The sequence below is a fragment of the Canis lupus genome, chromosome 31 (assembly GCF_048164855.1).
Source record: "Canis lupus baileyi chromosome 31, mCanLup2.hap1, whole genome shotgun sequence".
NCBI lineage: Eukaryota > Metazoa > Chordata > Mammalia > Carnivora > Canidae > Canis > Canis lupus.
Window position 1 is genome coordinate 14,354,624 of NC_132868.1, and position 23,341 is coordinate 14,377,964.

The 23,341-nt window shown below is 36.1% G+C and overlaps 1 protein-coding gene across 3 annotated transcripts in view; it reads left to right on the plus strand.

The window, feature by feature from the left end:
• The window catches only part of MFN1 (mitofusin 1), a 32,027-nt gene continuing 8,686 nt past the window's right edge, over positions 1–23,341 (plus strand). The window contains exons 1-15 of one of the 3 annotated variants that reach the window (XM_072807472.1): positions 58–140; positions 847–1,108; positions 1,606–1,722; positions 2,699–2,834; positions 4,201–4,363; positions 6,757–6,881; positions 8,243–8,351; positions 9,846–9,953; positions 12,200–12,353; positions 12,460–12,527; positions 19,509–19,630; positions 20,980–21,106; positions 21,369–21,473; positions 21,955–22,057; positions 22,192–22,421. In XM_072807472.1, the coding sequence (XP_072663573.1) occupies positions 1,611–1,722; positions 2,699–2,834; positions 4,201–4,363; positions 6,757–6,881; positions 8,243–8,351; positions 9,846–9,953; positions 12,200–12,353; positions 12,460–12,527; positions 19,509–19,630; positions 20,980–21,106; positions 21,369–21,473; positions 21,955–22,057; positions 22,192–22,421 (1,662 nt within the window). In that variant the 5' untranslated portion in view covers positions 58–140; positions 847–1,108; positions 1,606–1,610. Of the gene's footprint in view, positions 141–438; positions 458–846; positions 1,109–1,605; positions 1,723–2,698; positions 2,835–4,200; positions 4,364–6,756; positions 6,882–8,242; positions 8,352–9,845; positions 9,954–12,199; positions 12,354–12,459; positions 12,528–19,508; positions 19,631–20,979; positions 21,107–21,368; positions 21,474–21,954; positions 22,058–22,191; positions 22,422–23,341 lie in introns of those variants that run through there. The other 2 variants (XM_072807470.1, XM_072807473.1) reach the window with 2 other exon arrangements.

A 23,341-nucleotide genomic window follows, 5' to 3' on the forward strand; every position in this document is an offset into this window, starting at 1 on the left:
GAGAAGAAACCGGAAGTGACCGCCCCCTTGGCGCTCCTCCCACCTCCTCCCTGCTTCCCAGCGTCTCCCGGGAGGATGAGGAGGCCAGAAGGCTGAGGCTGGCCTGCGGTTGCCGGGTGACGGGTCGGAGCCGGGACAGTGTGAGTGCTCGCTGCGTCGGCCGCGGGCCGGTTCGCTTCGCTCGGGGTGACCTTCGTGCGGCCGGGGGCGGGGGCGGGGGGGCAGTCGTGCGCAGGAGTTCTGTGACGAGGCGCCGCCGCGGCGCTCCGGGAAAGGAGCTCCGAGCGGGTGTGCGAGCCCGGCCGGCGGCGGGGTCGAGCCCGCGGAGCCCGCGAGGCCGGAGCCCCGAGGCTGAGGAGCCTGTGCGGCGGGGCTGGCGCAGCCGGGGCGGCGGTGGGTCGGGTCCCTGGCTCTGCGGGGGGGCTCCGGCGCCGGGCGGCGGAGGCCTGTCCCCAAGGTGGGTAGGTGCCCACACGCGGTCCAGCCGGGCCCTTGCCCTCACCCTGCTCTTCCCACCCGGCTCGTTCACCGAGTCCTTTCCTGACACTCCGAAAGGCTCGGCCTTTTTTAATGACCGCTCCGCTCCATGCCACATGCGTACGCACCGGGTGTAGACTGGCGTGTAATCGTTTTTTTTTTTTTGGGGGGGGGGGTGTCTTTTCCATGAGAAGTTGCCAGAAAATAATTTTTTCCCCCTAAACTTAACATTCTTTAAAGTTCTTGGCACTTTGGCTGGAAGCGTTAATTCTCGCCTCAAGCCTTGTCTGCTTATTTGTTCGGATGAGAACTACTTTCCTTTTTAAACTTCGGTATTAACATGATGATCCTGGAACTTTATTTCCTCAGTCTCTGTATGCACCTCCACCCACTAGAGCTCCAGGTTGAGAAACTTCTTGGCGAACTTGCTTCTGCTCGCTGACCCAGTTCTTAAGCGTCCTGTGCTGTCGCAGTTTGCCACGATGAGTTTCATCTTCACCAAAGGAAGATAAAGTAGAAATTGCAAACAGGATTTTGTCCAATAGAGTTGACTTATTTTAATGGAGTACCACCGGAAAAGTTGTCTTTAATTGCCCGTCTAAAACACTTCTCAAAAAACAATTATCTGAAAGTATGTTGGCCGTTTAAGTTTATTTCACTGGGGAGTTAATTTGGCAGGCAGCTGTCATTAATTTGCATGTCTTTATCATACAGTCTAACTTGTGCTTTTCTTTTTTCAACTTTTTTTTTTTTTAATTTTAAGGGCAGGGAGAGGAAGAATCTTTTTTTTTTTTTTTCTTTTTAAGATTTTATTTATTCATGGGAGACACAGAGACACAGGCAGAAGAAGCAGGCTCCATGCAGGGAGCCCGACGTGGGACTCCACCCTGGGTCTCCAGGATCACGCCCTGGGCGGAAGGCGGCGCTAAACCGCTCAGCCACCTGGGCTGCCCCCAAGAGGAAGAATCTTAAGCAGATTTCCCCCTGAGCATGGAGCCTGACTCCGGGCTGGATTTCAGGACCCTGAAATCAGAACCTGAGTGGGAACCAAGAGTCAGATGCCCAACCATCTGTGCCACCCAGGCACCCCTAATTCGTGCTTTTCTAACTTTAATTTTCTTCCCCCAGTAACAATGGCAGAATCTGCTTCTCCACTGAAGCACTTTGTGCTGGCTAAGAGGGCAATTACTGCAATCTTTGACCAGTTACTGGAGTTTGTTACTGAAGGATCCCATTTTGTTGAAGGTTAGTTTCTCCAAGTCTTAAAAATAATAAGGTTGAAAATATATGCAGGGGCTTTATCCTTTCACCCGTAGTTACTGAACTTATGCATTCAGTGTAACGCGTTCAGTATATAAGGCATTGCAGTATATTCCAGGAGAGATGCCCTAACAAATAAAACCCATTTCTGCCTTCCGACGGAGGAAGACTAAATGGTATTAATAACCTAAGAAATAAATGGTTGTATGAACGATAGCACTAAGCACTTCGTTAATTATGCATGTAATCCTCATATCCACGCTGGGACAGATTTTAATTGCAGTTATTTTAAAGGTGAAACCAAGGCACAGAAAATTTAAGCATCATGCTTGTGATCAGTTAATGCCCGGACTAAAAAATCAGGCAGCCCACATTTAAGCCATTATACATTATCTCCTCCCCGAGTCAGCAGTCAGCTTAGATCGCAGACCTATCTTATCTTCTCAAATGAGGCTGGAATGTGGTGGGGAAAGGGCAAAAGGGAGTGTAACTGCTCAGACTGTGTTGGTGAGGAATATCTTACTGGGGAAATACTACTTTGGAGGCAACTTGAAATCTTTTCTGGTTCTTAATATCACATGACTATTAATGGTACAGTGAAAAGGGAGGGATTCTGTAAACTTCTAAAGTGACAGTGGGGAAACATTCGGTAGGTTAGTAGAGTCAAACATTTTTTCTTGTCCTTCCTAACCGTACCTCACCAGATTTTTAGCTTGAGGATAGCCCCTGTAATTTTTTAATAATTTTGAAATTTTGGGGGCAGGATTCTTACGACCCCCTTATGGAACAAGGCATTCACCTTTTACCAAATATTCAGATAACTGTGGCATTTTTACTTTTCAAATGGCCATGTGAATATAGAGCAAAGCCAAAATACGTGCATAGTCTTAGATATTCTATTGTATAATCAATTTAATACTCATTTTTTATCACTTTTTCTAACACCATTTTAATTTTGTAGCAACATACAGGAATCCAGAACTTGATCAAATAGCTACTGAAGATGATTTGATAGAAATACAGGGTTATAAAAACAAGCTTTCCATCATTGGTGAGGTGCTGTCTCGGAGACATATGAAAGTGGCATTTTTTGGCAGGTAATCCTTTTTTATTTCTCTTAAGGGTAGTTTCCAGTAATCAGCTTTCCTGTCATATCCCCCAACTTTTGTTTCTGATTTTTCAGCAAGTGATGGTCCTCCCCCTCTGCCCCAAGAGTTTCTCCCTTTCTTAAATGCTAAAGCTATTAGCATGAAAAGCATTTGTTCATTTTAGCTCTAGGTATAAAATGAAGGTTTCTAAAGGTCACCCATATTTATACTTTTGAAAGATGCTCATCTCTAAGAATTGGTTTCTTAGCCAGTTCTAAGACTTGAAATATAGATAAATGATATGCATAATTTGTGATTTTTTCAGTTTCTCTTAATTATCAGGTGTCCCTTCCAAAAGGATTCTCAGCCCTGTGATTTCTAGAGGGAGAATAGGAAGTGCCATTTGTTAACATAACTGTCTGGAGTGGTAGAGTGATCTCTGCTACAGCTCATATATTCATTTAAGAATCAATTGTTAACTTCCTGTGTACTCTACACTCTGGTGGGCCCTAGGGATGCAAAGACAGATGACTAGGTCCATGCCTGTTTGCTCAAATATCATGTGCTGTGTATCAACGGAAGCATTTACTTACTAAACTAACGTTATAGGCCTTTTAAGCCCTTCTTATGGGTTTTTTTTTTTTTAGCACTTGCAATTTCCTATATTTAGAATTTCCTTTATCTTGTTTTATCTATGTCTGGTTCTTTTTCACTCTTCAGATCTCATTCTAAATGTTAACAATCTCATTAACCTTCCCTGACTGCTTTGTCTAAAGTATTCTTTCTCAGTTACTTTATTCTAAAGTGCCCTGTTTATACCCTTAATTTTTTCCACAAAGCTGGGTGTCATAGGGGTTTTTTTTGGTCTACTTCTCCTGCTTGACCTTACAGGGCCTTACAGAGTCTAGTATGAGGTAGGTGCATAAATAGGCCCTAATAAGATTAGGGTGGAGTGGGAATGAGAAGGAAGAGGCCTCCTGGTGAGATGATGACTCAGTTGTCCTATTTGATAAGGAGAAATAGGTAATTGCTTTGAATGTGAAAAAGATGGAATTCAGATTTAAGGACATGAGGACAGTAGACCACATCTCATCATGGGAAAAATCTGCGGCTGTGATTTCAAATTGCCACAAGAAGCAAGAAAGATAAAAAAGGCAAGAATAGCTTTATGGGGAGGTAGGATTTGTTTTCCTCTATTTTTCAGAAATGTGTACATTCCTGATATTTGTGTAAACCAAGTTGGCAACTTTTGTAAAAAGTGCAATCTGATGAAATGTAAACAAAGTTTGAATTCTAAGAAAGTTGTCCTTAGACCCAGTGAAAGAACAAGGTTTTTACTGTTTTGTCTTTATGATTTTATATATTCATTCTTTAGGACAAGCAGTGGGAAGAGCTCTGTTATCAATGCAATGTTGTGGGATAAAGTTCTTCCTAGTGGGATTGGCCATACAACCAATTGCTTCCTGAGTGTTGAAGGAACTGATGGAGATAAAGCCTATCTTATGACAGAAGGATCAGATGAAAAAAAGAGTGTGAAGGTATAATCTTTGTTAGCCTCATAATGTTCTTGAAATAATGTCCTTGTTCCTTTTAAAAAAGAATTCTGTCAGATGTTTGTATTGCTAGAAGTAGAAGAACCATTAATGTTTCTATTTGTAGCTTTAAAGCCATCACTAATATTTTGAATACTCTAAATTTTTTTTGCTTCAGAGCTAAATTATTAGGATATACTTTAAAGCATACCTTCTTAGAAGGATAAAACTTGTCCTTAGAGTTAAAAGTTTATTACATTTATTTTTATTTTTTTAAAGTTTTTTTTATTTATTCATAGAGATACACAGAGAGAGAGACAGAGGCAGAGGGAGAAGCGGGGTCCATGTAGGGAGCCCGACATGGAACTCAATCCCAGGTCTCCAGGATCACTCCCTGGGCTGCAGGCGGCGCTAAACCGCTGTGCCACTGGGGCTGCCCAGTTTATTACATTTAAAAAATAATGTCCCCAGTGAAAATAACATTGAAGTGCTATTAAACATTGAGTGTTTAATCTCAAATCTAATTTCATTTTTTGAAAGAAAACTTCGCTTAAAAAATTGGGCCCTGGAATGTTTTTGACTTACGTCTGTGCCTTTAGAAACTATTTTATTTTTGGAATATTTAGTGAGGACGTTTTATGAATAAATGAAATAGTTTTATCAGATAAAGGCCAATGACAATTCCCTACCTTTCAAAAATTTCTTTTTTCCTTTCAAAAATTTCTTAAATTTAGTGCCACTAGGTTCCTTTAGCCAAAAGAGGGAAAAAAGGTGTTTCTCAATATCTTCACTTTCTCTTGTCTTTTTTCCCCCACTTTCTCTTAAAATCTCTCCCACAAATGGAAAAATTCGGTGTTTAAATATCCATGCCATTTTAGTTTTTGCAAAACAGTTGAATCCACGAGTCTAATTCCTGTTCTCTGAGTTTGCTGTTTGATTTAGCTCAGGTAACTCAATCTGTAGTAATATCCTTCAGATTAGTTATGAGGAACTAATAAAGGAGATGATGTTTCAAACTACCTGTGGCTTTAGATCCTCAAAGTAAAATGTACTATGATATTTTAAAGTATTCTCTCCTTTTTCTTGGTCGGTGATCTCTACTTCCAGTCCTCTTCCTTCGTGCCTTTTCACTCCTCTCCCCTACTCCAAAATTTAAATTGTTGACCTCAAGTAGTAGTCTGCTTTAAGGTACGGACTTTGAGTCTCGTGCTACACTAGTTTACTTAGTAAAAGAACTGCAACATTAACAGCTAATATTTCATTGTACGCTTTCTAAGTACCAGGCAGTATTCTAAGTGCCTGTAGTAACTCAAACCTCACCACAACTCTGTCAGATAGGTGCTTTTATTACCTTAATGTTATAGACCAGACATCAAGATTTTAGTACAAATTTATAATTCTATCAAAAAGTTTATGAAAGCAAGCAAAAATAAAATCTAGCTAACAGTGTCACTATGGAGATTCACTTCAACCTTAATCAGGACTATCATGCCCATTTGAAAATGGATGTTGCCCTTTAAAAATTGATACCTCTACAGTTCATTTGTATGTGTACTGGTGTCCTTTCCTTGAATATTACTTTTATATTAAGCACTTTGTATTTACTGTATATATAACACATATGTGAAGGTATTAAAGTAATATGTTAATAAATTAGCATATGTCAGAAATTATCTGGAGAAATAGAAATATTTTAGTGAATTCAAATAGAAAGAGAAGGCATAGTCCTTGATGTCTGACAGGCTTATGTGAGTAACTACCTACTGAGAAAAATCTTATTAAAAGAATACGCATTGAGCTCTTCTTGTATTGTTTTCATCTTATTAGTCTGGTATTTTAAAACCTATTTTAGTAAGTGTTTCTTCTGTTTTCACCCCTTACTAAGCGGTAGATTTTAGAAGGAACAGAAAATACAAATGGGCAAAAAGAAACTCCAAATTCACATGCTTCCTAAAACTAGTGGAAACCCTTGTGGTATAGAGTTAAATGTATGTTTCTCTGTATTTTGTAAACAAAATGGCTTCACACGTGCAATTTGATTACCTTCTTTCTCCTAATATAAATTTGTTCTCATACGTACAATATCAATTTCAGGTGTTACTTTGGATTCCATTGCCAGAGTTTATTGGGCATTTAGAATGTTACCAGCTCTGATTATTTTTGCAGAATGGATGAGTAAACTGTTTTAAGGTCCGCCCCCCCCCCCCCCCCCACACACACACTTGGTTTCTAAAACTCAGCTTTTCAAGATTGCTGAGATGGTTTTATTTCAAATTATTTAAAGTTCTGTTTTTTTGTACATGTTTTGCAAAAATAAATGTATTAAATCATAGATTTTTTAATTTTTTACTGAGTTTTAATACAAGCAGAGTTTGTTTTTTCTTTCCCTTCCACTTTAGACAGTCAATCAGCTGGCCCATGCCCTTCATATGGACAAAGACTTGAAAGCTGGCTGCCTTGTACATGTATTTTGGCCAAAGGCAAAATGTGCCCTCTTGAGAGATGACCTGGTTTTAGTAGACAGGTAAAATTACATATGAATTGTATTTTCTCCTCATAAAGGTTTATTTGATAGAATAATACTGCGTGCTTTAGCATATAATACGTAACAGTTGCTGCTTTGTTCTCATTTGCTAGATTAAGGAACAAAAAAGTGTAGGTTTTTGTTTTTTACACTATTACATAAAGTACCAGTTTCTTAGTCTAATTATATTAGAAAAGAACTTTTTTTCCCTCCTCTAGATTGACTGTAGTTTAGATAAATAGGTGTGCCTTGGAGATTGTCTAATTCTAGATAACTAGATAGGTAACACTGATTAGGTAAATTTTTTTAACTAGTGATAAATTTTTTTTTTTTTAAGATTTTATTTGCTAGTGCACAAGTGCACAGGGAGAGGGAGAAAATCTCAAGCCAACTTGGCATTGAATATGGAGTCTGATGGAGGGTTTAAGATCACAACCTGAGCTGAGTCCAACCGAGTCCAACGCTTAATTGACTGAGCCTCCCAGGCTCCCTACTAATAAATTTATGTTTGAGACCAAATTTCCCAAAGTAACTTTACTGGGCAATTTACATAGCCTTTCATTGTTCAAGAATTAATTGGATATTTATTATTACATGTTTTTTTACTACATCAGTGCTAAGTAAAATGATAATGCTAAGCAATGTCCTTAACTAAAAAAGGTAGTTAAATGATTTTTCAAAATTTTGGTATGCTCTTTTGTTTTCTTCAGTTAAAATTTCAGTGTTTTGTGGAAACCATTTTGGTTTTGGTGATGGGCTTTTAATTTTGCTTTATTTCATGGCCAGACTATGTCCTTGACCCTTGCCTCTCATCTTGCCACGTTATCATGGGGTACATTAAGCCAGTGTGTAGACAGCTGCACTATAATTTTATAGTAAGATGGTATATTAAACCTAGGTCTTAGCATAGGGTATTTTATTATTTATGCTCATGAGTACTTAAATATTTTGAGTTGTACTGGACATAGCTGCTTGCACTTTTGATTTTGGTTATATATTTTCACCCTTCCAAAGCATAAAGATTTAAAAGATCAAATATTGACCATTTCCTTATCAAACATCACAAGATTATTTGTTTTTAGTAAATAAACTTTTTTAGCATTTGTTTTCAAATGGATAGGCTCTGGGAGTTCTTTGTCAGCAGAATAAATATAGAAGTATGTAAAACAGACTCAGCTTGACACAAGTACTCTTATAGGTGAGAAGATAAATCTCATAGGCTTTGTGCTGAAAACCAGTAGAAATCCTGTCCTTTAGACTTCAGTTCATAAAAGTTACACATTTTTTCTACAATGAAAATTTTAAAAAACTATTATAAAATACATTTTAAAAAAAATATAATTTTATCTTATTTCCATTAGTCCAGGTACAGATGTCACTACAGAGCTGGATAGCTGGATTGACAAGTTTTGCTTAGATGCTGATGTCTTCGTTTTGGTTGCAAACTCTGAATCAACACTAATGAACACGGTAGGATTTAATCATATTGTTATGTTTGGTAGGAAATGAGATAGTGTCTGTTAACTCTGAAAAGTGAGGAAAGTCCAAATCATGGATTAGAAAGAACCTCTAATATCAAGGGTGAACAAAGGAGTTTGTGTTTCAGTCGGACCAGAAGAGCTGATTCTGGTGTCTTAAGTATCATTGGGAATCTAGGGTTTGATGGCTCTAGCTTCTAGTGAATCTTTAACTTCAGGGTGTGATACGTGTGTGTTGTTGACATTGATTGTGGTTATTTGCCAGTTTCAGAAGGAATGGGCACCAGAATTGTTAGGATGATGATTTAAGTCTTTTGAATAAAGTTTAACACTCCCCCCCTCCTACCCTTCCCCTACCCCTCACATCTGGCAGACAAAGCTTTTCATACTTCTAGTTTTGTCAACCTTTCCCAGCTTTACTTTTGTACATTCTAGGTTCCACCTTACTTGTGTGCATTCTAAGCTGCTGTCAAACTTAATAGATTAGATTTATGTGTCTAGAGCCAGACTCATCCTAAATAAACTCCAGAATTTATAGATCTCCAATATGCAAAACTATGGTATGATTTTTTAAAGTTGTTATCCCTCATAAACATATAAATGGCTAAACACCATTATAACCTAGGTGTTACCAGCAAGAGCTCTGTTTTGTCACTGTGTTACTAGTTTTTGTACAGTAAGATCTATATCACATGGACCAGGCTGCTGCAACAACAGACAGTTGTTTATGTCAGATTATACAAGAAACATAAATGTTTAAAATCTTAAGAAAAAAAAATCTTTGTTAGAATAATGCCCATTATTTTGATAATGATAAACAAGCTTTGATGTACATTCTGATTTCTGAGTCTTTGTTGATGCTATTCTTTGCCCACAATTCTTCCCTCACTCCCAACTTCTCATCTTTCAGAAGGCCATTACCAGTACTTTTAAGCATATCTTTATCACCACTTCTTTCTTTTTTTTTTTTTTTTTTTTAAATCACCACTTCTTTCTTTATGGAGCTTTTCCTAATTCCAAATAGATACAGTGTCTCTTTCCTTTGAATAAGCACAGCATGTATCTATAGCATTTAGGGCACATAGCTTTCTCTGTTATTATGATATATATAGGTCTTACATTGTTATTAATTTACTTAGTCTAAATCTTAAAGATTTGAGGTAGCTTTTTGAAAATATGGACTACTGTCATATCCAGTAGTATCTATTGTGTTCTGCCAAAAGTAGAGACATAAATATTTGTTAAACTGAATTTCAGAAAAAACTCATGGCAGGATCAGGAAAATCTTCAGTTTTGCCTTCTTGTAATTTAATTTTCACATCTTTGAGAAGCCAAATGTTCAGAGTGCTTTGGGATTCTTTATCAATGGGGATTAATCACTATTGTCTAAATGGTTCAGACTTTTAGGTTAGATCTTCAATTATAAATGTAAATATAAAATAGCTGTTTAAAGTGAACATACTCTTGGGTATTTGATGTTTTTTAGGAAAAGCAGTTTTTTCACAAGGTAAATGAGCGACTTTCCAAGCCTAATATTTTCATTTTGAATAATCGTTGGGATGCCTCTGCATCAGAGCCAGAATATATGGAAGACGTAAGTTATTATTTTTTTTCTTTTAAGTTGTGAAAGAGTCATGTACATTGTTATCTGAGAAAACAGTGTATCTTATGGAACGTCACAAGTAGCTGTTCTTTTACTTTGGAAAAGACTAATTAAAACCTGAAGTGGGGGATCCCTGGGTGGCGCAGCGGTTTAGCGCCTGCCTTTGGCCCAGGGCGTGATCCTGGAGACCGGGGATCGAATCCCACGTCGGGCTCCCGGTGCATGGAGCCTGCTTCTCCCTCTGCCTGTGTCTCTGCCTCTCTCACTCTCTCTCTCTCTGACTATCATAAAAAAACAAACAAACAAACAAAAAAAAACCTGAAGTGGATATGTGATAGAGACTAGAATATTAAGCTGCTTCGGAAAATGGTTACAGATGTGCTATCTAATCATTTATTTATTTAATCATTTAGATCTTGAAACTGTTGTAATTTTTTATTGAAGTATAACAGGAAGTGTGCAAATCATAAGTGTGAGTTTTACAAACTGAACGAACCTCTGTTAAGATCCAGTCAAGAAGCAGAACATTCCCAGCTCCCCGTTCCAGTCTGTCCTCCCTCACGGGGATGAGCGCTTACCATGACTTCTAACACCCTTGATTAATTTTTTGGTTGTTCAACTTTATGTAATGGAATCCTGTAGTATCTACTTTTATGTCAGATTTCTTTTGCTCAACGTTACATTTGTGATATGCATCCATACCCTTGTGCATTGTTGAAGTGCGTTGTCATTACTGTGTAGTATTTTAGCTTATATGAGTAAGTATATTTCACTTATTCATTCTGCCAGTGTTGGGCATTTGGGTAAACTTCCTATATTTAGCTGTTATTCAGGTGCTGCTGTACATATTCTTACATATGTCTCTTTGGTGCACATGGGTATGTATTTCTGTTGGGTGTGGTGTATATCAGTGGTTTTTCAACATGAGGGATTGGGCAGATTTGATCCCCAGGAGTATTTGGCAATGTCTGAAGATACTTTTAGTCATCACAACTCTTAAGAGTATGCCGCTGGCATCTGTTGGGTAGAGGCTAGGGGTGCTATTAAAAGTCCCATAACACAGAACATCCCTCCCAACCAAAGATTTATCTGACTCAAAATGTCAGTACTGCAGAGATCAGTAATCTGTGAGTATATATCTAGCAGTAGAATTGCTGGATTATAGGTAAAGAATATGTTGTTTTAGTAAACACAGCCAAAGAGTTTCTAAAGTGCTTGTACCAGTTTATACTCCCAAACAGATTGAGATTATCCTCTTTCAAATTGAAGTCTCATTTAATCATCAGAATTAGGAAATATCATCCACAGATTGTTTTATTTTCCATTCCTGCTTAGCTTAAATATTTTTTTTTTTTTTTTTTTTAGTTTTTTATTTATTCATGAGAGACACACACAAGCAGAGGGAGAAGCAGGCTCCCTGCAGTAAGCCTGATGCGGGACTTGATCCTAGGTCCCCGGGATAACACCCTGAACTGAAGGCACTCAGTCACTGAGCCACTAAGGTGTCCCCAGCTTAATTTTTTATTAAGTCTTAAGATAAAGATCTCACCACAGCCACAATGCTAAAGTCTAGTACTAAACCCTAACTAGTTTCTAATGCTTAGTCCTAATTTTCTTTTTAATTTTTATTTTTTTTAAAGTTTTATTTAATCTCTATACCCACGTGGGGCTTGGACTCACAACCCTGAGATTAAGAGTCACATACCCCCCTGAGCCAGCCAGGCTCCCCTCTTTTTTTTTTTAATTATTTTTTTAGGCTCCCCTCTTAGTCCTAACATTAATACCAAAGTGCTGATCTTAAACCTAACGTTGCAACTCTAATCCCAAATCAGGATTAAGCCCTAATCAGGGCATGATCCTGGGGTCCCGAGATTGAGTCTCACATCAGGTTTCCTGCATGGAGCCTGCTTCTCCCTCTGCCTATGTCTTTGCCTCTCTCTCTGTGTCTCTCATGAATGAATGAATGAATAAATGAATAAATAAATAATTTGGTAAATAAGCATAAGGAAATGCCACCCAGTCTGATTGTTACTTGCATGCTACCTTTTTGGTCAAATAGTCATGTAAGTCAGTATCCTGTCAACAAGTATCAGACTTCATTTATTAGAATTTTTGGACTTAAGTATATGGAAACTACTACTTATGATATCACTATAAATGGCGTTTAGTATAAGTCTGTAGCTATCAGTTATAATTGTTTAATTACTAGAATTATTTCAGTACACTGTTTTCTCTAGGTACGCAGACAGCACATGGAGAGATGTCTGCATTTCTTGGTGGAGGAACTTAAAGTTGTGGATCCGTTAGAGGCACAGAATCGTATTTTCTTTGTTTCAGCAAAGGAAGTTCTTAGTGCTAGAAAGCAGAAAGCACAGGGGATGCCAGAAGGTGGTATGTATTATTATAGATTGGATTGTCTTTTGAAATACAAGTACAATTGTAGAAATAATGTGCTAGAAATCTTATCTTGTATAAACTCTTGACCTAAATATTACAGGTGGGGCACTTGCCGAAGGATTCCAGGCAAGATTACAGGAGTTTCAGAATTTTGAACAAATCTTTGAGGTAGGAATTTTGTGAATGCATTGAGTAATATAAAACCCTAGCATTGGTTGGAGAATGATGATAATCTTCTGTTTCCATTATTTCTTTTGTCAAATAACCTTTGCTTGCTGTTATTTAGTGTAGTTACTGCCACAGCAAGTGAAACAAGTTTGAAGAAAGGAAGTCCCTGCAAAATGGATGATCTGTAAGAATTGAGAATTAAAGATTGTAATTTCTTATTTTTTCTTACGTAGTTGTATTTAAATGAGAAACTATTTTCTAATATTGCATGTGTTGTGCAATGAGTGGAATTCTCTTCAGTAATATGAGGTAAGATTAAATAAATGTAATTGCTATTAGAATGGGTAATAAATTGCTTCTCTGCCTTTTGGCTAAGATCAAGTGTAGATTTGGGTAATAGAGCAAAGTGAAGATGATTGTCTTTTTCTTTTGTACCATACTATTTATAGATATGGAATGTAGTTAATGTCATTTGACAGAAGTTTATTACATTTTAAACTGTATTGTCACCTGTTTATTCTCTACATTTTATGTCAAATATCCTAAACAAATGAATACAAAAGTAATTAGGATATAGGGTATCCTGTGCTTTAGGAATCCCGTAGGTACTGTTAGGGCACATAAATAGCTCATGTATTTGCAGCATTGGGAAGGAAGCATACTTCCTTATATTTTGGTGTAGGTATTTCATTCAGAGACATTAAAACTCATCCTATGTTTGAAGAGTTCTTTATATGTTAATTTACAAACTCTTATTTAGCCCAGTTTAATCTAGCTCTGCTTATATTGCATATTCCCTCTTCACCCATGAATGAACACGAAGACTTCAAAACTGAAAACATTTCTTTCTGTAATTATTCTTCCTTAGAAGTCAGAATAGCTTTAGTAATAAGGACATAAATGTTGAATGTACTTGGCAGAATTTTTTAAATTAAACATTTGCTCACTATCCCCTATCTTTAATTTGGAGAGTTGGAGATAGACTATTAAGTAGGTGATGACAAAGTATTTAAAGAAGGGAAGCCCGTTAGAGGCTATCTTGGTAAGATCACTCTAAAGTCAGAGGCCCCTGGGATATTAGCATATGCTGTCCCAAGCTAAACCATAGATTACGTGAAGTGCCAGTCAGACTATTGTTTATATTCTTTCCCTTTTGCCTATACAAAGAGATGCAGTGCCCTCCTCATTCTTTATCAATTATTTCATCCATGGAGAAAATATTGGGAGAGGATCTATTGTTCTGTCTCCCTTTGTCTTATTTATTGACCTTTTCTTTCTTTCGTTCTTTCTATGTGTGTGTTTAGATATTTGTCATTGATTTCTCCTACCAAATCATACTGTTCTGTTACACATTTATAACCTGTTTCATATTGGTTCCTGCTACCCAGACAGAATATCTCCTTGAAGAAGTGGGAATGAGAAGAAATAGAAGCTGTGCTATAGAGCACTGGCTCCTAAACCTTGGCTGATCATGAGAATCACATGAGGTGCTTTAGAGAACTGCAGACTACTGAATTATCCCAGAGACTGATCCAATGGGGCTAGATTGAACCTAGCAATCCGTATATACGTGTATATATACAAAGCTCCCCATGTGATTGCACTAATCAGATCTAGGAATTACTGTTTTTAATGTTTTTAGAAGAAACTTGGCAGTTTTTTATTGTAATAGTTCTTTGGGAGTCTAAAAATTATGTATGGAAAAAACTGTGCAAGAGCTTTTACATAAAGTTATGGAGAATGTCAGACTTTATATAGAGTTTGAAATTTTGAATTAAAAGTATGATAGATTTAATAAGAGAATCAGCTAGAAATTAATTTGAACTTACCTAAAGATGTAATCAGATAGGCAAAAAAAAAAGCCTTGTCTTGGTTGCCAAAGCATTTTTTGATGATTACATTGACAACTCTATTCAGCTTTTTTCCAGAGCTGAAATTTGTTACTTCTTAAATCAATTTCGATAATTTATGACTTCCTGTAATTTTGTTGGATAAAACTGTTCATTTTTATTTTATGTATTTTTTTTAAAGATTTTCATTTATTTATTCATCAGACAGAGAGAAGCAGAGACATAGGCAGAAGGAAAAGCAGGCTCCATGCAGGGAGCCCGATGTGGGACTCGATCCCGGGACTCTAGGATCATACCCTGAGCCAAAGGCATACGCTTATCTCCTGAGCCACCCAGGCATCCCCAAACTGTTCATTTTTTAAAGTTCTATATTCTTTTTCACTTCTATATAAACATACACTCTTATATATATATACACATTTAATTTCTGTTCTTATTTGGATTTGCCAGTGATTTAACTGCTCTGCTTTATCCTCCAAACATGTAGCTCTAGCCCTTGGTTACTTTTTCCATTCATAAATAGCATTTTTTAGTTTTTAATTTTTTTTATTTATTTTTATTTTATTTTATTTATGATAGGCACACAGTGAGAGAGAGAGGCAGAGACACAGGCAGAGGGAGAAGCAGGCTCCATGCACCGGGAGCCCGACGTGGGATTTGATCCCGGGTCTCCAGGATCGCGCCCTGGGCCAAAGGCAGGCGCTAAACCGCTGCGCCACCCAGGGATCCCCAATTTTTTAGTTTTTATTCACTAAAATCTATGTTAATCTTTAAACATAGTTTCTTTTGCTTTTTGTATTCCTTTTTTTTTTTTTTTTTTTTTAAGTGGAATTGTGTTTTGCTTTTTATTCTTTTGGAAAAAAATTAGGGCTGTGAATTTGTGATGTAACTTTGGACATATTCCAGGGTTCCGGTATCCAGTTTGGTTTTTATTGTTTAATAGTTTTTAATTATAGTTGTTGGCATATCCTATTCAATATAGGAGTTGTTAAGAATCAGGTGTTTTGATTCTCTTCATCTAACTTTTGGTTATTTCTTGGTTTCTTTGTATTGTGATCAGAGAATGTGCCCTTTATAAACATTTTGTCTTTGTTATTAGAATTCATCTTTTTTTGAGTCTTAGAAAATGATTTTTGTGAAAAGTTGTACCAAGGTTAGCATTTTAGTAGTCTACTCTTTGCCATAAACTTTGAGATTCATTTGGTTCCAAAGGAACAAAACACTGTGAGAACATTTGGAGTACCAAGTTAAATAAGGCTTCAAAATTAAATCTTAAAATCAATCAAGAAAATCAGCGTTAATCCTGTCAATATGTTTCTTAATGTTTTAAATCTGTATTTGAACAAGTGTATAATGTAAAGATAATTTAGAAATCTAAATTTCTTTGCTCAAATATTTGGCCATTAGCTATTCTTAATCGTTTTGGTTATAAGATGAAAAAAGAGGTAAAATAATTCTCTAAAATGTCAGTGAATTTGTTGTAAAGGACATTCTGGGACAACTGGTAAAATTTGAAAATGGATTGTATGTTACATTAATAGTATTGCTCCAGTGAATGCAGTAATTTTTTTTTTATTGGATAGGAAAATGACCCCATTTCTAGGGACCCACATTAATATATTTATTAGTACAGTTGTGATGGTGGCAAAGAATGTCAAATTGTTCAGGAAAAAAATATGTATAAAAATATATGTACATTTCTAAATATAGACATACGTGTATGGCAAGGGAGAAGGAAAGGTAAACAAATGGGGAAGTTCTATTGTACGTTAATGGGTTTTTTTGCACTTGTCCTGTCAGTTTAAAATCTATCAAAATAATAAGTTAGGAATGATGAATATCATGTTATTGGGTGTTTGAGGTCTGTTAAGAGGATTTGACAAAGCCATTTTATGTCTTAATTACACATAAATGCTAGTATCTATAAATCTATAACTATAATTAACTACCAGCAGGCTTCTTTAGATATTATTAGTAAGTTAGAAAACTATCTTAACTGAGATGTGATTATTGCTTTGGTTCTACATCCTTAATAAGTTTTAAGATAGTTTATAGGATATTCTGGCAAGATGACATTTAAATTGATTTGGCATAGTACTTTAACCTCCTTGGAAAATTAGAGGGTTGTTTTTTTTTTTTTTTTTTTCTATTTTTTCCCCAAAGATTGTATTTATTCATGAAATATTCATGAAAGAGAGAGAGGCAGACACACAAGCAGAGAGAGAAGCAAGAAGCAGGCTCCATGCAGGGAGCCTGATGTGGGACTCCATCCCAGGACCACGGAATCATGCTCAGGCCAAAGGCAGGCACTTAAATAAAAACAAATGAAAAGAGACGCCTGGTGGCTCAGTGGTTAAGTGCCTGCATAATACTTTTTTTATAATTTGCCAGCATATAACACCCAGTGCTCGTCCTATCAAGTGCCTTCCTCAGTGCCCATCACCCAACCCCCACTCCTACCTCCCCTTCCACAACCCTTTGTTGTTTCCCAGAGTTAGGAGTCTCACGGTTTGTCTCCCTAAGGAAAATTAGAGTTCTGATAAAGTAAGTCTGGAAACTGCTGCTCACTATTTTGTTCATAAACATTAATATTAGTGTAGTAAGGGTTCTGAGAAATAATTCAGTTTTAAAAACCTGTATTTAAATTAAAGTTTCCCACGCTTCAGAATTGAGTATTTCTTTTATAGGTTGACTTGATATTTTTTGACCAGTGGGAACATCAGTGTGGGATACTTCTTGACTAGAAGATTGCTTATTTTCTTTATATTTATTCATGATAGTATATTTTTAAATCAAGGAATAACTCCTACATTGCCTAATAACTTGTGAAAATATTTTCTTTCTGGTCTAGCTCTAATACTGTGCTATTATCTACAAATTTTGGGTCTTCATTGCTGATACCTAGATCTGCTTCATCGAGGAACATAGAATTTCTTTTACCTCTTTTCTTTTAAAAATATTTTTATGCTTTTATTATTGTTTTTATGGAGATTAATTTGTCAGTTTATGAGATAAAGTTATTTAAAGAAAATCAGAGCTTGCTTTTGGTTAAAAATAAGCAGTTTATACTTTAATATTGTGTAGTTATTGGTGGTTTTTTTGTAGGCAAATACAGAACAGGGAATTACTGTATTTTTCTACAACTGATCTTTTCAGGATTATTGATGTTGAGTGATGTATAAATAAGTTTAACCATGAAAAAAAGTTAAGCTACACAGTGAAAGAAAATAATGGGCTAAAGTTAAGGCTTTATGAACTGTTGACTAAATGAATTACTCTCATAATGTCCTATAGCTAAAGAAGCAAACCTGCTTTATTTTTTATACCTCAAAGTACTGCAGAGGACAGCTAAAATGGCAAAAGAAATTTTAAAAGTTTTTTTCTAACTTAACTAAATTGAACAGATAATCATTTTAGAGTTGTGAAGGCTAAGCATAGGTTATATATAAGTAGTGTATTGAATATGTAACATACTAACGATTTCAAGATAATAAATACTATAGTATTAAATGAATACCTTTTAAAGTTTGAAAGCCATTTATTGTGACAAAGGATAGTTACCACAGTTTATACTGGTTACAGTGAAAAGAGGTTCAAGAAGATAAATTCATGGAAATCATGGAAAGTTGGGATACATCCCTAATTTTTTTTTTTAATTTTTATTTATTTATTTATGATAGGCACACAGTGCGAGAGAGAGAGGCAGAGACATAGGCAGAGGGAGAAGCAGGCTCCATGCACCGGGAGCCCAATGTGGGATTCGATCCTGGGTCTCCAGGATCGCGCCCTGGGCCAAAGGCAGGAGCTAAACCGCTGCGCCACCCAGGGATCCCTACCATCCCTAATTTTTAAAAATTCATCACAGGGAATAAATGTGGCTTCCTACAAAACACCTCTTATAGTTATTGCTGCTGTGGCCCAGAGAAGCATTTTTTGATTGTTCAAAGACCAGATAGCCCTTCCTGTTTATGAACACTTGTACTTGTTTTTAGATGTCATATCAGTGCAGAATTTAACTTAATACAAAGAGGGAAAGGACAGTTTTATTTATTTATTTATTTTTGAAAGGACAGTTTTAATGTAATAATTCTGTGAACTTTCAGCTATGAATTCACAGTCTATTTTATTTTATTTTTTTAACTTTTATTTATTTATGATAGTCATACAGAGAGAGAGAGAGGCAGAGACAGAGGCAGAGGGAGAAGCAGGCTCCATGCACTGGGAGCCCGACGTGGGACTCGATCCCGGGTCTCCAGGATCGTGCCCTGGGCCAAAGGCAGGCGCTAAACCGCTGTGCCACCCAGGGATCCCCACAGTCAATATTTTAAATAAGTTGTATGGACATGTATTGAAACAAATAATTTATAAATATCCATTACTATATGTGATGCATTATAATGTATTCTTTTGTATTAAAAACACTGGTTATGAAACTGATTTGTACAGCTGTGAATGGTTTATGAGCTACAATTAGCTTGAAGGTGAAACAAATGAGATAGGGCATCATTCAGACCTGTATGCAGACTGTAGACCAAGGACCAATAACAGGATTATCTTTTAAATAGCTGTAGATATTTTTCTAAACTAAAATATTATTTAGGTTGTTCATTGCTAAAGAGTGTTTTTCAAGTTCAAGTTTTAACTTGTACAAGTCTTTAACCTTATGTGAATCCTATCATTCAGCTAATTTCTTAAAACTGGGATTCTAATGTATAACTCAGTCAAGAACTTCATTAGGTTATCTGTTTTGTAAGCATGAGAAAAATCAAGACAGACCAGAAGTAACTTAAAGGCAGTCCAGATAAAATTAGTAATTTTAGCAGAGAAACCTTTAACATGAAAACAGTACCCTCTGTATCTATTTGTTTTTAAAAATAATAGTCAAACAACCATTGCACATTACTGTGTAAAATTACACAAAAGATACGAACTTGCTGTTAAGGCCCTTTTTACTTTTGATTTCTTGTAGTTTTTTTTGTTGACCTTTATTTTAAGTTGTGTTTATCATGCATTTATTTTCTGTCCTTATTTATGTTTTGGTTATCATTACAAACAGCAAGTTTTTGTGTTTAAATTCCTGAAAATGTTGGATGGAATTACAGTAATGTGTTATGGCTTGGGCCCCTCGCAGGAGTGTATCTCGCAGTCAGCAGTGAAAACAAAGTTTGAACAGCACACTATCAGAGCTAAACAGATACTAGATACTGTGAAAAGCATAATGGATTCAATAAACGTGGCAGCAGCAGAGAAAAGGTATGAATTCATTTTATTGCAAAATAAAAATGTCAGTTTGTGTCAGTATAAATTCCTTAGACTAAGGTTTTAAATTGTTATTTTTAAAATACTTTCACACTAAAGTCAACAACCTTGCGTGTTTTTAAGTGACTATTTGAAATTATAAATCTTTATTCTACAACCTTAAATACATCATTTACATTCCTTGGATCTCAGTATTCTGAGCTGTGATTTTAATATGTTTTGTAGTTTTAAAATATCTTTAAAGCAGTGGAAGGACCATTTCTTCAAGTGGAATTTTTTTGAAGAGGTCTGAAAAAGAGGTGACCCTCTTTTTTGTTCAATTTAACCTATGACCCATTTTTCATATATTTATACATTGATACCTTAAAATCTCTCTTTGATGCCAGTTGTATTTGTTTTTTGTCAACTGGTAAACAAACAAGGTGGTATTACCTGCAAGTTAGAAAGTCAGTTTGGTAAGCACTATCCCATGTGTCATTGTCCTGCACTCTTATTCCATTTATTGCCTTATAAAGATGAAAATAAATACATGAATTTGCTAACGTTGAAGAAAAGGGTAGTTTTCACAGATTTGGTACACTTAAAGATGAGAATGTTACTAGATATGACACATGTAATGATGTTAAGCCTTAATTGAACTGTTAGTGGGCTTAAGCCAATCAAGGGAAAGATATAAAGCATCAGAGATTGAGCTTAAGAGGACATTAAATTGGAAATTTTAAATGCATTAAAATCTTACTGGGAACAAATACCTAAATCTGTGGGCAACAAAATTAGGCAATTTTGATACTTTTGCTGGAATGCATCATATACAAAATGAGAACATTTCCAATATATGAAACACAAGAGTGATAACTCAGTCTGATCTCAGGCCCAATCCACTATTTCTGTATGAGATTGTGTTGTCATTTATACCTCCTCCAGTTCAGTTGCTTTATTATAGTAGCCAAAGTGAGTTTTTGGTCCACCCATTGACCTTAATATTACTGAATTTAAAAATACGGGACATTGGAACTAAACACAGCACAAAGAAGATGTGATAAATGAAGCCAATATTTTTATTGTGACAATTCATATCTGTGTTTGGAGAATCCTTTTAATTCTTTGGGGGATTCAGAGTCACATGGGCAGAGAGACAAAGTAGTTTATATCTGATCATCTATGAAATATTTTATAAAAGAAATATTATTTGAATACTTTTAGATGTTGAAATACAAGATTCATTTTTTTCTTTTCCCTGTATCATGCTAACAGATGATTCAATACATAAGTGAGTGCCCTAGCTTAATTGCTTTGGGACTTTAATATATCCTGAGAATTAATTCCTCTGCATACTACAATAGGGTTTATTCATTGGAAGAGAGGGAAGATCAAATTGATAGACTGGACTTTATCCGAAACCAGATGAACCTTTTAACACTGGATGTTAAGAAAAAAATCAGGGCGGTTACAGAAGAGGTGGCAAACAAGGTGGGTTGGTGACCGTATGATTAAAATTTCTGGGAATTGAGGGGCTGGCTCGGTCAGAGCATGCCACTCCTGATCTTGGGTTGTGAATTGAGCCCCACATTGGGTGTAGAATTACTGAAAAATAAAATCTTTAAATAAATTTCTGAGAATGAAAATATTTTTCATAATCCTAAAAATGTCATCCCTGTTACCCACATTTTGTTAAGTTTTTTACAATTTGGTTGAGTAGTAATCTTAATTTTTTTTGACTTCATATTTTCAGGTTTCATGTGCAATGACAGATGAAATTTGTCGACTGTCTGTTTTGGTTGATGAATTTTGTTCTGAGTTTCATCCCACTCCAAGCGTATTGAAAGTATATAAAAATGTAAGTTAAATTGTCATTAAAAGTGACTCAGATAGTTTCCTCACTTTTTCTACATTTTTATTTAGTGATTTAGCCATTTTAGTGTCTTCATGGCAACCAGTACATGATTGAACTGTTAAATCTCCTATGCACTCTTGTGATAAATGTAAATTATCTTGTATGTAAAGTACACAGAAAAGTGATCCTCTTAGAATAAGGTTTTATTTTTTATTTTTTTTTAAGATTTTATTTATTCATGAGAGACAGGCAGAGACAGAGACACAGGCAGAGGGAGAAGCAGGCTGCCTGCAGGGAGCTCAATGCAGGACTTGATCCCAGAACCCCGGGATCACACCTTGAGCCACAGGCAGATGCTCAACCACTTGAGCCACCCAGGCATCCCAGAATAAGATCGTTTAGTGTTTACTACATTTTTAAAGTTTTCATAAAATTTGTACATGTTCTAGAGAAAAAGTAATGGATACATGTACCATGTTAACAGGAATTAAATAAGCATATAGAAGATGGTATGGGAAGAAATTTGGCTGATCGGTGCACCAATGAAGTCAACGCTTCAATGCTTCAATCCCAGCAAGAAATCATTGGTAATGTTTATGCCTACCAGTTCATGTGTAGTTTCTTATTTATTTCCTTGGGAAATGATTTATTTTCCTTTAGGTGTTTTATAAAATGTAAAATATTTACTGTTTCTTAACTATCATAATTTCGTTTTGTTTAGAAAATTTGAAGCCATTACTTCCAACTGGTATACAAAATAAGCTACATACACTGATTCCTTGCAAGAAATTTGATCTCAGCTATGACCTAAATTGTCACAAGTTATGTTCAGATTTTCAAGAGGATATTGTATTTCGCTTTTCCTTGGGCTGGTCTTCCCTTGTTCATCGTTTCTTAGGCCCAACGAATGCTCAGAGGGTGCTGCTAGGATTATCAGAGCCTATCTTCCAGGTATTTTTTTTTTTTTTTTTTTTGGAATAAGCTTTTTATTTTGATACTAGTATTGCTCTACTGCTCAGTTATGCATCTTTGATTCTACCAGTTGAGATTCTTTTTATCTTGCTTATTAGGTGATTTCTCTAATAGAACTAGTTGTGTCCAATTTGCATATATATGAGCTAAAACCTATTGAGGAGAGCCATTTCTGAATTAGGTATAAATGCAAAGGGAAAGGTAATCCCAGTGTTTTCATTTAGTACTGTCTCTGTAGGTGGTTCTACATTCAGTTTTGAACCTTTTTTTTTTTCTTAAAAGTTTTTTTTTTTTAATATTTTACTTATTCATGAGAGAGAGAGGCAGAGACCTAGGCAGAGGGAGAAGCAGGTTCCCTGCAGGGAGCCTGAAGTGTAGGACTCAATCCCAGGACCCTGGGATCATACCCTGAGCCAAAGGCAGACACTCAACCACTGAGCCACCCAGGTGTTCCATTTCCTTAAAAGCTTTTGTTTTCAAATAAAATTGAAGTTTTGACTCTAGAGGAAATGTAAGCATTTAGAAAAAACTTGAATTTCTCAAATCAGCAATTTTTCAGAAAATCTATGGAGTTATAAAGCCATCACCACAATCCAGTTAGAACCTGTCACCCCAAAATGGTACCCTTGTGGCCATTTGCAGTCAATCATCATTCTACCTCCAGCCCTCTGCTGGTCAGCTTTCTGTAACTGCCATATTTTGCCCTTTTTGGACTTTTCCTATAAAAGGAATAGTAAAAATATGTGGCCTTTTGTGACTGGCGTCTTTCACTTAGCATAGTATGTTCAAGGTTCATCATCATGGTACATGAATGTTGTAATATATATCAATACTCCCATTTTTGATAGGTGAATAATATTCCATTATAGATATCATACATTTTATTCATCAGTTGATGG